This window comes from Punica granatum, chromosome 5 (genome assembly GCF_007655135.1).
Source record: "Punica granatum isolate Tunisia-2019 chromosome 5, ASM765513v2, whole genome shotgun sequence".
Classification (NCBI taxonomy): domain Eukaryota; kingdom Viridiplantae; phylum Streptophyta; class Magnoliopsida; order Myrtales; family Lythraceae; genus Punica; species Punica granatum.
In genome coordinates this window covers 27,131,043-27,145,164 of record NC_045131.1, presented here as the reverse complement: position 1 = coordinate 27,145,164, position 14,122 = coordinate 27,131,043, and the positions used below count along the sequence as shown (strand labels likewise).

At 40.1% G+C, this 14,122-nt stretch overlaps 2 protein-coding genes across 5 annotated transcripts; one reads left to right on the top strand and one right to left on the bottom strand.

Moving 5' to 3' along the window:
* Positions 1-241: 241 nt before the first annotated feature.
* Positions 242-2,808, bottom strand: LOC116207501. 3 transcript variants are annotated; one of them, XM_031540467.1, is made up of 6 exons: positions 2,646-2,801; positions 1,943-1,996; positions 1,654-1,669; positions 1,453-1,556; positions 796-834; positions 242-646 (listed from the first exon to the last, which is right to left on the bottom strand). In XM_031540467.1, the coding sequence occupies exons 2-6, from the start codon at positions 1,967-1,969 to the stop codon at positions 509-511; spliced, it is 324 nt and encodes a 107-aa protein (XP_031396327.1). In that variant the 5' UTR covers positions 1,970-1,996; positions 2,646-2,801; the 3' UTR covers positions 242-508. The 3 variants fall into 3 exon arrangements, with proteins under 3 accessions (XP_031396327.1, XP_031396325.1, XP_031396326.1); XM_031540465.1 differs by lacking the exon at positions 1,654-1,669 and having other exon boundaries at positions 2,646-2,804; XM_031540466.1 differs by lacking the exons at positions 796-834; positions 1,654-1,669 and having other exon boundaries at positions 2,646-2,808.
* Positions 2,809-3,569: 761 nt separating this feature from the next.
* Positions 3,570-9,261, top strand: LOC116207500 (endonuclease MutS2). Of its 2 annotated transcripts, none has more exons than XM_031540462.1 (6): positions 3,570-4,172; positions 4,382-5,270; positions 5,542-6,066; positions 6,374-6,838; positions 7,010-7,317; positions 8,327-9,261. In XM_031540462.1, the coding sequence occupies exons 1-6, from the start codon at positions 3,661-3,663 to the stop codon at positions 8,679-8,681; spliced, it is 3,054 nt and encodes a 1,017-aa protein (XP_031396322.1). In that variant the 5' UTR covers positions 3,570-3,660; the 3' UTR covers positions 8,682-9,261. The 2 variants fall into 2 exon arrangements, with proteins under 2 accessions (XP_031396322.1, XP_031396323.1); XM_031540463.1 differs by having other exon boundaries at positions 3,577-4,172; positions 4,385-5,270.
* The last annotated feature ends 4,861 nt before the right edge of the window (positions 9,262-14,122 follow it).

Here is a 14,122-nt window from a genome sequence, read left to right as displayed (position 1 = left end):
TGATGTACCAAGGACTAATTTGATGTTCCAAAAGACTAAATTGATATTCCTAGGGACCAAAGTGATGATGATTTTAAGCTCGGAACCAAGGTGATGCAACTTGCATAAGTCATGAACCAAATTGGTAGTTTACTGGATCCGACCATGAAAGCATAGTGCCCAGGTAGAAACATAATCTTCATAACTCTTGGGAGTAGCATTGGTTGATGTTGAGGGAGTAAGCATTCTACATAAGGCAAAATTCAGAAAGTACTGACGAGTCATAGGCAATTTAGTTAGGAAACCAGAAAACCGATCATCATACTAGAGTTCAAAATTCGAGTCATTCCAGCTACAACCGAAGAAAAACATGGATTCCGCCTGAGTTAGAAAAAGAAAAAATGAATCCTCTATTTCAGTCGACTAAAAGAGCTCTTTGCCCCTTTGTAACCTTGGGGTGAGCTGTGAAGCTGTAGGAGAGGAAAGACTAACGGGGTATTCCCTATCAATATGGTGAGTTATATTCTGCCTACGCAGAAGTACAGGGAACGTCTTCGGAGGGTGAGCGAGGTTGGGAAGCAGGTTCAATTGGCTTCCGAACAGGTGGAGGAGGCTTGGGTGGCCTATTAGACCGAACTTGATGGACCTTCTCTGGATGGATTTTGAACTGCAATAAGCAAAAACAATATCAGCATTGGAAAAGCATACCTCGAACTACAAACTTGCTGCTATTAATGCAAGAGGGATAACAGAGAATCATGTAGAGCACTGATGCGATACTTTTGGGACAAAAACCTTAGTCCAGAAAAAACCGACCTTGTATCCACATCCTGATACACAGGCGTGAAAGCACTTCTGCACAAAGATGTCGGACCACGAGTTATAGGAGGCTCTGGAAGGAAAAAGCAGCACAACTATACTAACTTGTTATGAGCTAGATTTACAAACGAACTTGAAATGGTGCGATTTGACTAGGAGCAAATTAGAAAATTAAAACTATGGCTATTATTGCTTCTGAAAGAGTATAAAAAGGGATCGAACATTCCAAAGTTCATATAGTAGGACAGAGTTGCCATACAGGCAACACCTGCGGGACAAGATTTAACTGTGGACCAATTAGACCTTACTGTATATCTATTACCTAACTAATATACAATTGAAAAAAGCTGGCTTGCGACGGCAAATTAACTTCCGTGTATCTTGAACAATTCCCCACATGGGCATTCAAAATTGAAGGTGGTTTTTCAATATAAAATAAAGGCTTCAATTCTAACTCAAGTACCATCACAATAAACAAGTACCTCAAAAAATCTTGGAATATATGCAAACTCTTGGGAATGCATGCCCAAACAAAGAGGAATATGACCAAATGGATAAACCGATGATTGAATTATACATTGAGTCACAATAAGGTAGAGCAAACTTGAACTCTGGAAAAGAGAAATCAAATAAATGAGGGGAAAAGATCACCACCTCGGAGTAATTGTCAGCACCAGGAGAACGATCTATGTAAGCACTCCACTGTTGGTCCTTCAAAACGGGGTCCTTGTAACAAATCTCATTGCATTCGGCCAAACCTATAAATTAAGCAACCTTCATTTACAAAAGCCTTGGACCATTTCTATAAGATCGTATCGAACTGAAATTTTAAACCAGTGGTCTCCTTCCTGCAACCTTTCATAGTGTTCCTCTGCCCAAATGAAGACAAAACAGATTAATTACCAAAAAGTCTCTCCTAGAGAAATAATGAGGCCCGAAGGTCACACCTCTCCACTCCCACCAGACTAGAAACAAATTTTCGTCTCACTACCACTGGAACTCTAAATGATATAGCACCGTACGAGAGCTTTAAGAGCAAAAAAAAGGAGTCACCACAATCTAAGACATTCCCCAAAATGAAGCAATAAGTTTCCCATGAGAACTTCTACCACGAAATTGAACAACAATGGAGACAGATACTCACATTCTTCCCATGTCTCTCCATCTGCATCGCAACCCTTTTTGCAAAATACTCTCCCTGCAAAGACATCGACCATTAAGACACTTCAACCGACATACTATGCTCAAACAGTATCGGGCACCGCCAAACAAATAAATAAGTTGTAGTCCTTGAGTCCATCATCTGAATACGAAAGAAAGCATCAGGGCTGACATAGAAAAGCTCGTACGTCCACCCGCGGAAAGCTGGAGACAGAGAAATGTGGCTACCGACCTCGAGAAGAAGTCAAATTTTAGACGATAAACAAAATTTGTCCATTATTGGAACCTCCGGATAGCAAACCCAGCGTCTGCCTTTCGACAAATCCAAACAGATTCAGCAGTCTAGCAAACCCTCCATATTCAGAAACCAACCCGAGCGAGCATTCTCCGCGGAATTCGATGTAGATGCTAACTCAAGTTATTACCCATTTCATCCGAAAAGGTTCAAAATTTCTTCAGCAAAAAGATTCAGAAACTAGACAAATCCCCACAAAGACTGAGACAAGTTGACCATCCCAAATCAATGGGAGCTCGAGACTGAAGGAATATAATCGCAAGGTTGTAAGCAAGTGACTCAGTATTATACTGATTGAAGAGACTGTTCCACCGATATTTCATCATCCACGCATTGAAACGACAGGAACGGTCGGCAATGGAGGAACCGAAAGGGGGAGGGCGTAACGTACAGGGAATCTGTATGAGGGCGGCGTACTTGCTCGTGCATTGGCTCCCGCAAGGAGAGCCCCATTGCTGAGGCATCATCCTGATCTCCTCCTCTTCTTCTCCTCCTCCTTATCCTCCTCTCTCTGGCAGACTCGGCGCGACCGAGCGAGGAGGAAACACTACTGGCACCGGGAATAGGGGTAGATTGGTCATTTTGGTGATGGTCATGGTGCCTTGACCCGACATAAAAGCGGGCCGGGCTTCGGACTGTCCGAGGATCTCGTGTAAAGTTTATTAACTTTGACCCGACATGAGACGGGGAAACTGCAATGGGATCCCTGAGTATTTTCTGTTTTGTGTTAAAGTTCCTACAGTTCCATTTATTGAATTATTACCCCCTGAAGTTTGGGCAATTCTTTTGTCATTTTCGCAAAAATTTATGAGAGCAATAGTGGTTTTAGCAAAGAAAATCGAGGACATGAATATTGTCGTGTCCCAAAGGTAACTTTGGGAATGACTCCTTTGGTAATTCGATATTATTGACACTAGTTTCATTTCCTCTCTCTTTATATAAGAGCTTCTATATTTCATTGTTGTAGTTTCATCGCCTTGTGTCACTTCCGCCTGCTCTCACTGGCTTTGCGTTACTCCTCTACCTACTCTTTCTTCTATAAAGTGTATTAACTTTAACCGCTTCACTGCTTGACTCGACAAAAGTCGGGACGAGAATGTAATGAATCCTTGAACATTTCCTTAATCAACAATACTGGAATATCCCGAAATCATGTCTCATAAATCCAAAGCGTGAACCAATACGGGCCTACCGTTTCATATGCAATTTTGCCAGAAATATGGATCATCAATTGGGTGAAATTCAAATCAACTTTGTTTATGGTGGATAGTTTTGGGCAGTTGTGTTCTACCGAAACGGCGTCGTGCGGCTAGTTGAACTGCCACATCACCGCTCCACGCCACCGGAGCTCAAAACGGATAAAGCGCGGAGCTCTGGTCTTCTTCTTCAGCTCTTCTTCGCCTTCAATGGAGCTCGCTCGCCATAGCTTCACCGCCATTAACACCCGACCTCCGACTCTCTTCTCTCCATCCAAAGCCCTCTTCAAGCCAACCCTCTCACTCCCCCACCCGGCCGAGTCACACTCCCGTCGGCTCGCCCTCGCCCAGACCCTCCAGTCGGAGACCCTGAAGATCCTCGAATGGGGCTTCCTCTGCAAGCAGCTCTCCCCATTCACGTCCACCTCCATGGGCTTTCGCGCCACGGAGGAAGCCGCCATTCCGATAGGAGAGACCCTCGGGGAGAGCGTCAAGCTACTGGACCAGACCGCTGCCGCTGTTTATGCAGCCGAGTCCGGGCCCTGGGACTTCTCCGGGATCGAGGACGTGACGCCGATCATCGAGGCTTCCGCCAGGGCGGAGATGCTTACTGTCGGAGAGATTTGTAGGGTGCAGAGGATGCTGGTGGTTGCCAGGACCATGGCAGAGAAGTTAGAGGCGGCGGCCGTGGCAGATGGCGGTGGTGCGGACTCTTCGAATAGGTACCGGATTAGATTATTGGGCTATAATTCTGATGATTTACGCTATCTGTTGTTGGATAATGATTGGTTCTGATATGTGAAATTTCTCAAAAATGGCAGCTTTTTCTTTTTATTTTTTCCCCAATTGTATGGCCGCTCATCTTCTTCATGGAATGTTAATCATGGCAATGGATTTCATGTCTTAAATCTTTCTTTTTTGGCTTTCGAAGCAGGTATTCTCCGCTTCTGGATATACTTCACGAATGCAACTACCAGTCGGAGTTGGCAAACAAGATAGGATTTTGTATAGATTGCAGTTTATCCATTATCCTCGATAGAGCTAGCGAAGATCTAGAGATTATTCGGTCGGAGAGGAAGAGAAACATGGAAGATTTAGACTTCCTGCTCAAGGAAGCGTCCAACCGGGTTTTTCGGGCAGGAGGAATTGACAAGCCCCTGGTAACGAAGCGGCGAGCTAGATTGTGTGTGGGAGTCAGGGCTTCACATAAGTATTTGCTTCCTGAAGGCATTGTTCTCGATGTTAGTGGTTCAGGTGCCACGTACTTTATGGAACCGAAAGAGGCTGTGGAGTTGAACAATATGGAAGTCAGGCTTTCTAATGCTGAAAGAGCCGAGGAAATGGCTATTCTGAGCTTGCTTACATCTGAAATAGCAGAAGCAAGGTCTCAGATAAAGTACTTGATGCAGAGATTTCGGGAAATTGATCTCGCTTTTGCTCGAGCTGCTTATGCTCGTGAAGTTAATGGCAGATGCCCGATTTTAAGCTCGTGCGGTTCCGAACACTTAGACATCGAGGGAATGCAACATCCACTCCTGCTTGCCTCTCAAAGGAGGTTGTTGGACGAAGAGAATGGTACATCGGCGAGTAGAAATCACAAAGGAAGCTTAGCTGATTTCCCTGTACCGATAGACATTAAAGTCAATCGTGCGACTCGGGTGGTTGTAATTTCAGGACCTAACACGGGAGGAAAGACCGCATCTATGAAAACTCTTGGGCTTGCTTCTCTCATGTCAAAAGCAGGCATGTATGTGCCTGCTAAGAACCTTCCCAGACTCCCGTGGTTTAATCTTGTTCTAGCTGACATCGGGGATCAACAGGTAGTGCTTCCACTGCTCAACTCCGATGAAATTTGGTCTGTTTTGGTGCTGGAGATCCCTGATGATTTTTCCAATCGTTTATTCAATGAGAAGAAAGTGATGGAAAAATGTGTTAGATCACATCTTAGAAAACATGTGATTATAAAAAGCCATATAAAGTGGCATGTATTTTCTTGGAGTGGAAATGGCAGTTCTCTTAAATCAAACTGACATTCATATATTTTGTATTTTGTTAATTTTTCTTTTGCCTTACTCCAGTTTTTCTTTGAAGTCTTTGGAACAAAATCTATCAACATTTAGTGGGCATATATCTCGCATACGTGATATACTGGAAGTGGCCTCAATGGAATCTCTTGTCCTCATTGACGAGATTGGCAGCGGAACTGATCCTTCAGAAGGTGTGGCTCTTTCCTCGAGCATCTTGAATTATCTTAAAGATCGGGTTAATTTAGCCATAGTAACGACCCACTACGCGGACTTAACTCTTCTAAGGGAGAAGGATGCTCGATTCGAGAATGCCGCCATGGAGTTTTCACTAGAGACATTGAAGCCTACCTATAGGGTTCTCTGGGGAAGTACTGGCGATTCCAATGCACTAAACATTGCCGAGTCAATTGGTTTCAATCTCAACATCATTGAGAGAGCAAGACAGTGGGTGGAAAAGTTGAAGCCCGAAAGAGAGCAAGAGCGGAGAGGTTTGCTGTATCAGTCACTGATGGAGGAAAAAAACCAATTGGAAGCTCACAAAAAGAAAGCCAAGTCTCTTCATGACGAGATTATGGATCTTCATAATGAGGTATCTGATGAATGTTCAAATTTATGTGAGGAGCCATCTATCTGACCCAAAAGTTCCCGAGATATAGGCGTCGTTCTGTATATATACTGTTGAGTAATTAATGTTCTTCGGACGAGCCAATCTGAGTTTTTTTGCTCTTTTCCGAAGTGGCTTAGAAGTGTTTGGTACTTTCTGATGAGTTTTTTCATTCTTTTTGGGACTGTATCTCATTCATTATTGCTGGTAATGAGTGAGTTGCTTAATACTTATTATGTGATTCCAGGCTATGAAATGGCTTCTGTACTTACTCATGTTTTTGTTTATGCAGATCCAAAGTGAGGCAGAAGGTATTGGTACTCGGGAGAAAGCTTTAATGGGAAAGGAAACACGTATTGTTCAGCAAGAACTGAAGGATGTAGAGAAACAGATAAATTCTGTGGTAGTTGATTTTGAAAGGCAACTCAGCGAGGTAAGGTATGATGAGATTAATTCGCTCATCAGGAAGAGCGAATCAGCCATCGCCTCGATACTTGAAGCTCACCAGCCTACAGATTCCCTTTATGATAATAAGCCAGATTATGTCTCCTATACACCGAAGTATGGGGAGCAAGTCCTTGTAAAAGGACTTGGGAATAAGTTAGCTAAAGTTGTTGAAGCACCCGGAGATGACGGTACAGTCCTAGTCCAATTTGGCAAAGTGAGAGTCAGAGTGAACAATAGTGACGTTCGAGCGATTGCAGGCTCTAGAAAGAGTCATGCAACAGCTAATTCTCTCCAGCACTTGAGAAGACAGGTGTGTATAAAATATTAAAAAATATATATATATTCTCAATAAAACCTTTGTTCTGCACTTCTTTGGGCTTCTTCGCTCATCTTAAAAAATGAGAACGGAAAAAAGTATGTTGGATTGTACTTTTTATGCTTTGCTTAAGAATGTATCAATGATTTGGTTGTGTTGATGCAGGCCTCTCGTAGCAAAGAGTATCAAAATCTAGCAGAGACAAAGGACGGTGAAGGCCTCTTATTTGGGCCAACTGTGCAGACATCAAAGAACACCGTGGACCTTCGGGGGATGCGAGTTGAGGAAGCTGCTCTTGAGCTTGATATGGCCATCTCTTCAAGGGGCCCACATTCGGTTCTCTTTATCATACATGGGATGGGCACTGGAGCTGTTAAGGAGCGTGCCCTCGAGATGTTAAGGAACCATCCTCGAGTGGCCAAGTACGAGCAGGAAAGCCCACTCAACTATGGATGCACAGTCGCCTATATCAGGTGAGAGATCAAAACTTCAGGAACATTTCCCAGTGTTCTCAAAAAGTTGTTCTCAAAACTTGTCTCCATCAACCTTTTTAGAAGGCGTAGATTTTGAAATGAAAACTAATGACTGGGTGGAGAGTGGAGTTTTTGTTTTTGAAATCACCAAAAGCTGCTATCTAGAAATCATCTTTCGATGTAAGTTTTAGAGACAATTTCCAAAAACAGTTTCTAAAGCAAATCAGAAAGTTATTTTCTTAGAATCAAATTGCTGATAGTGTCGCATGTATAGTGCCCTGATTCCTGAGGCCTGATTTTGGATATTTTGGCAATTGTTTCGGGTCACAAATTTCATCTGTCCTCGCTCCGGTTACTTTGTGTACATATGGATCTCTATCTGCCATGCTTTTTCATGGGATAAAGCAATCTCAATTCATTTTTTGCATCATAATCAGTTCTGCAATTGTCATTTCTAATTCGTTCCTATTTGAGTTGTGTCACCTTGGTCTTCGATTTGTTGACCCTTCAGTCAACTAAAATAACTATGGGTTTAATTTCCATAAGCAGAGACCTCAATGCAGAAGGAACCTTTAGCCTCATACAATCATGTATTATTGTAGATGATTTTATTGCCGTAACATATTTTACTAATAAGGTAAGGGTTTACATGAGTCCTGGTACGTGTTATTAACACATTAAGAGCCATTCATTCGGCATATTAGCTTAAGGTAATGAGTGAACATTGCTTAAGCGGACTCCGGCGCCATTGCGTCCTGTGCAAGACTGGGCTTTTCACCCTTTTTGCCAACAACGGGCTCACTGGCCAGCTCATGACCCTCTTTGGCAGAGCCATTGACCATTTTACCGACAATGGGCTCACTGGCCAGCTCATGACTCTCTTTGGCACAGCCATTGACCATTTTGCCGACAATGGGCTCACTGGCCAGCTCATGACTCTCTTTGGCACAGCCATTGACCATTTTGCCAACAATGGGCTCACTGGCTAGCTTTTGACTCCCATTGGCAGGGCCATTGCCCGAGTTATTAACCGGGTCCTGGGATCTGCCAGCATTCATCGAAGAAGTTGCTTGAATAAGACCAAAGTTCATGATGATTGCCGAAGGGCATTCGGCCAGTCCCTGGCATTCAAGGGGGACACAGTAAAGAGGCCGATTTGCCCATTCCAGATCCCTAGATCCAAAGCCAGGGACAGCAGAACCCTGCCCTCTGCCTGTTGCGGCACCAAAACAGCAATCTCCTGGGGGAACATCCGTACTGTACCCTTGGCCTGGTCTGGGAATAGGTTCGCCCGGTTTGAGAACAGTGGGCGTACCATCGCCCGGATTGTCTGCAGTGGCCGAACCGTACGTCGAACTGCCTGAGCAGATCATTCCAGGAATGCCTCGATGGTCAGGTTCGTGACCAGGCTTGGCCCGGGGATCACCTCCTGCCATGCCTGGATAATTTCCCCTGCCCAAACTCAGGTCACCTCCGCCAGCCATACTGCTGCCTCCATCGATGATTTCTGATCCAACTGCTCCGACTGCTCCAACTGCATCGCCGAATCTGAAGCTGAAATCAGTGAGATCAGCAGCCCCCTCCATGGCTTTTTTTGGAGCTGGTGGGGCTACAGAGGCTGCATTCACTCCCTCCATGGCTTTTTCTGGAGCCGGCGGGGCCACAGAAGCCACACTCACTCTCTCCACGGCTTTTCTTGGAGATGGCGGGGCTACAGAAGCCATGCCGGGCGAGACTCGATGAGCCATGCTGAGGCCTAAGCTGAGTATAAGAGGGATTGCCATGAAAACCCATTGGGATGGCGCCATCATTGGATTTTGTTTTGCTGAACTTTTGCGGTGCTTCTTCAGTGGCATTGAATTGCCGCATGAAGGGATCATATTTATATATGTATATGTAAGCCTTTGCTAGTTGTTAATAAGAAATATTATAATTAAAAAATTACATCGTGAGTTAAATTCAAACAATTCAACACTTATGCCTCTTAAGTAGGATTTCAGGCTCGAGTTTTATGAATAGAGAAAATTCATTATTGGATTTTACCTTAGTGGATCATTCCGATTCGAAATGAATTAGTCGGATTTTAGTTGAATTTTCAGATATTAAGATGCATTCTTGGAAAAAGAAATTAAAATTGCAATATCTTGAAGGGATTTGTGGCCACGAAATCGATTTCATACATTTTGTTCTTGTCATATTCTTGTCATGATTTCAGGCAGCATGACATCCGTGTGACTCTTAGATTGCGTAATAAAATGTTAAGTTGCTCCCGCCATCTTAGGAATTCATCCTTTGTGCTCATTTTCCTGTTTCTTTGCACATCAAATAACTATCTTTACCCGGGCCTAAGCATCAAAGGACTCGTTTCGGATCGATGGTTGTGAACTTGATCGCTGGGTTCGCACCGATTCGGGGCATATTTTGAAACCAATTAGAACCTGGTGAGTTCCGGGTTCTAAATTTGGTGCCCTAAAAGGAGCTAGTATCATCTATGTTAATTTAATTTAATTTATAACTAGGTGAATTCCCATGCGTTCCGTTAAAAAAGATGAGTGACTAAAAAAAAATCAGCTCTATCACTCATGAGCATGATTTTAGTCTTTTACATGAACACAGCCAAGTAAGTTTTAATTGGAATGATAGGTTATACTTACCTTTCCCATGAACACAACCAAGTAAGTTTCAAGGTACACCCCTTATCTAGGGGGAGGTATTATTACTCTCGTGAGTACTTTGGTTGACTTGAGTGTTGGAGAGGAAAATTGGGTCACCATCTCGATCTTCTCCTTTTGCAGGTTATTCGAAAGCATAAGGATCGCACGCGAATTCAACCCGAATCACATGTCCATAACAATTACGTTCCACTTTTACTATCTCTTCTCATTATTCTTGACATCTTAATTTCCTTCACTCAATATAATTTTTTCTTAGTAAAAAAAATTTCGTATTATTTAATTGCGTCAAAGTTCACATATGTGGAAGATTTCCTTGATCTCCATAATTTTAAGATTCCACACGAAAAAAATTATGTTGAAAACTTTGACCTTGAGAGTTGGGTCTACTATATCCTATTGGCTCAAATTTTTGAAATGGACATGGGACTTATACTTTCTAGGGCAGTGAAAATTTTACATAAACATAAGCAACAATTTTAGATATGGAGTGCATTTTCTCAATTTTGCAAAAGACTTTACAACTACTTTTGGTTCCAAAGTGGTCGTTGCATATCTAGTTTGGGTTATTTTGCAGATAACATGGCTGAACAGACAAAGGAAAATGTACATATGTTTATGATATTGGCTACGCTACAGTTCACGTGAAGATTTTTTTTTTTTTTTGATAAACAGGTTCCATGAATTTCGAAATCAATATGATCTCATTTTGATTCTTCTGAGTTCTATAATATACATTAACCCAGTATAGTATTGCCGGTCACTAAGGTTCGACGCGCAACACTCTGTGACCCTCAAGGCCTCTCCCTTGCTAGTCCCTTGACCCTACCTTTGGGAAGAAAGGGGAAAAAGGAGGGAGAGCGAAGGACATGGGGGAAAATGGAGGAATTTGTATGAAAGTTATTTAAACATGAATCGTGGTGTCGATGGAGATCGATGAGTATGTATACAAACGATTAAATAAATATACAATTGCACACTAATTGAGAGACATTAGTTGCATATTTATTGAGTCATTCGAAATTAGTTTAATTTTATTAACTGATTATTGTATAAAACTTGAAATTGACCATTTAAAATATTTTATTGGGTTAAGAATCAATCAGAACAAGTATTATAAAAAATAATATAAAAATGTACTAAAACAAACATATGCAACACAAGTAATATAAGCACCACGGAAAATTTTAATTCATCATAAATAGAATTTTTAAAACAATTGTGGTTCTATAAAAGAAAATTTATAACATATCACTATCAACTTAATCTCATATGTGAAATAAAAATAAAACTTAAAACAAATTCTATATATTAACAATTAATTTTTATTCTAATTACTAAATTTAGTTAATTGCAAGTGACAAATCGATATTAACAATTAATTTAAATATTATAATTTTTTTGACAAGAAGATTGATGTTTTAAAATGTAACAATTATAATAAAAACACACTTAGAAATGTAAAAAGAAAGAACATTGCACGGGAAGAAATAGACCAGTGTAACTGTAAACATGACTCCCATCAATTAAATTATAGTATTCTACTCAACTCTAAATGTTGCCGAGACATTAAAAGCGATAGAGTTCATCCAGCAAAAATAAAGGCCATAGAGTTCATAACATGACTTTAGAATTAACGGGAAGTTTTACTCCAAAATAGACTTAATCTTTAAACTTATTCAATTAGACTTGTTTTGAAAATAATTTCCGATCTAGACTTCTATATGCGAAACTATTCTCAATTTAACCCTTATTTTTATAAACTCTTTTAAAGACACCCTCAATACACGTGAGCTTGTCCATTTAATTAACCAGATTTTTAAAAACATTAAAACCTATATAAAATCAACCAATTTGGCTAGACGAAATTCTTAAGAGTCAAACATAAACTTGAAGCCAAATTTTCGACTCTCAAAGATACTCATATGTCTTGTTTACCAAATAGAACCAGCTTTTTTAATTTGGTTAAAAACGGTGAACCGAACATACTAAGAATATTAAAATCTAGATAAACGTTAATCGGTTCGACTAAATTAGATGCAACTTTTAAGAGTTAGACGTAAATTGAAAAAGACCCAAATATAAATTGATGACAATTTCTGTGAGATTTTTATTTTTGTCATTTTTTTTTCAATTTTTTTATTATTAGGAAATTTTATTTAAGTTGTTTTAGTATTTTATATATATAGAATATTTTTATTTAAAAAGGTTCAGATCGGTGAACTTGTAGGTTATCAAATTGGAATTTCTAAGTCACTAGTCAAACCATTTTTTGGCTAAACAATCGAAATGAAGTAGAATTAATCCTCAACCCGCATCTCCAAATACTTTGCCCATCTTGAAATCTTGGAGCTTGTGATCCCACGTTTACTAAATCCTGAGGTCACTTGAACTGAATCAAACCAATTTATGAACCGAGCTAAACCATGTCCAACTCTAACTAGGGATTTGTGAGGGGCAGACGTTTAAGATCTTAACTAAGTTGGGATAATGGTTTTTTGTTAATTGGCCTATTCCTTATTGGACCAGCACCTCAATCAAAGAAATTAAAATGGTTTAGGGAATTCTACCGAAAAAAAAAAAGGTTTAGGGAATATAAATAGATAGAGGACTTAAATCAAACAAATTAAAATGGTTTGGGCAGATATATTGATAGAAGAATAGTGTAAGTCTATTATGGGAAATAATTTGCAAAAGAGATCTAATTTGATTAAAAAGTCAATCTAACATCTACCATGACTTCATCAAAATAAGTGCTTAAAACTACTTAATAAGTTAAGTAGAAATATTTGACTTAATGAAATAACTCATTTTTCACTTATTAATACTCTTTCTCCTTCATAAAATATCTCATTATCTTTATCATTTACCTGCTCTTCGTATACATTTCTTTTCCCAACTAATTAAGTACTTTTTATCAAACGCCACCGTAGACGCATCAAGCAAAAAACCGCACAAATTACAGCTCAAGATTTTCAGGAGACCCCAACTAGGGGATGATGGCCGCCGGTGAGGACTCCACTGCCATCCACGTCCCTTCCTCTTCCAATTACGGTTCTTTTTTTAATTTTGGGCAAATTACAAAAAAAAACTCAAGTTTTGTAAAATGTCTCAGTTTTGTCATAAATTTTTTTTTGTAACAAAAAAAACCATAAGTTTTCTAAAATGTCTAAAAAATGACCTCCGTTATAACTTCCGTCAATTTTTGCCTACGTGTGACCTACGTGGACTGTTAAAGGGACCCACTAGCCTACGTGTGCCCTACGTGGACTGTTAAAGGGACCCACCATCAGCAGCAAAAATTGACGGAAGTTATAACGGAGGTCATTTTTAAGACATTTTAGAAAACTTATGGTTTTTTTTGTTACAAAACAAAATTTAGGACAAAATTGAGACATTTTACAAAACTTGGGTTTTTTTTTTGTAATTTACCCTTTAATTTTCCTGAATAATTTTAATTAAAGAACATTCTCTAAGCCCGCTCGACCATCTGCCGTGAGTCACGTACCATCGTAAGTACACGCTAGCAATTTCCAGTAAATTTAACAAAAAAAAATTGAGCATGTATTAATATTGGTACCAAATTAATAGTTTGTGTATCTTCTACATAAAAAAAAATTGTATTGAAATTGATAATATGAAAAGTTTGAATTTTTTAGGTAATTAACCCAAGTTTTAAACCCATGCATTTGGGTAGCTACATCTCATGTACAATGAACGAGACATGTACTTGCATAAGATTATGTTACAACGTGCTGCTAAGTGCTAACCCATTCAATTTCCGTTACAAAATGAAAGGTAAAGTCAAATCTTATCGAACTGTCATCAGTTATAAGCTTCTTGATGGTGTCATAGTGATTTACGATCCGAATGTAGAATGAATAACTCATCACAGATTACACTTAAACTGGCAAGCGAGGGAACGATGAAAAGAGAATCTTTACATATTTTTTCATGAGTCAACATTGTCCCCTCGCCTTTCATCGCTTAAAAAGATTCAGTAAACGGGTCAATGATCTTATTAGAGCTCATGCTGATAACTGGTATGGCCTCAAAAATCAGAGAGAGCCCCTGCAAAACAAAGCAAGAGGTATCATATAGGCTGATGCTTGTGGCGAACTTACATTCCCCAT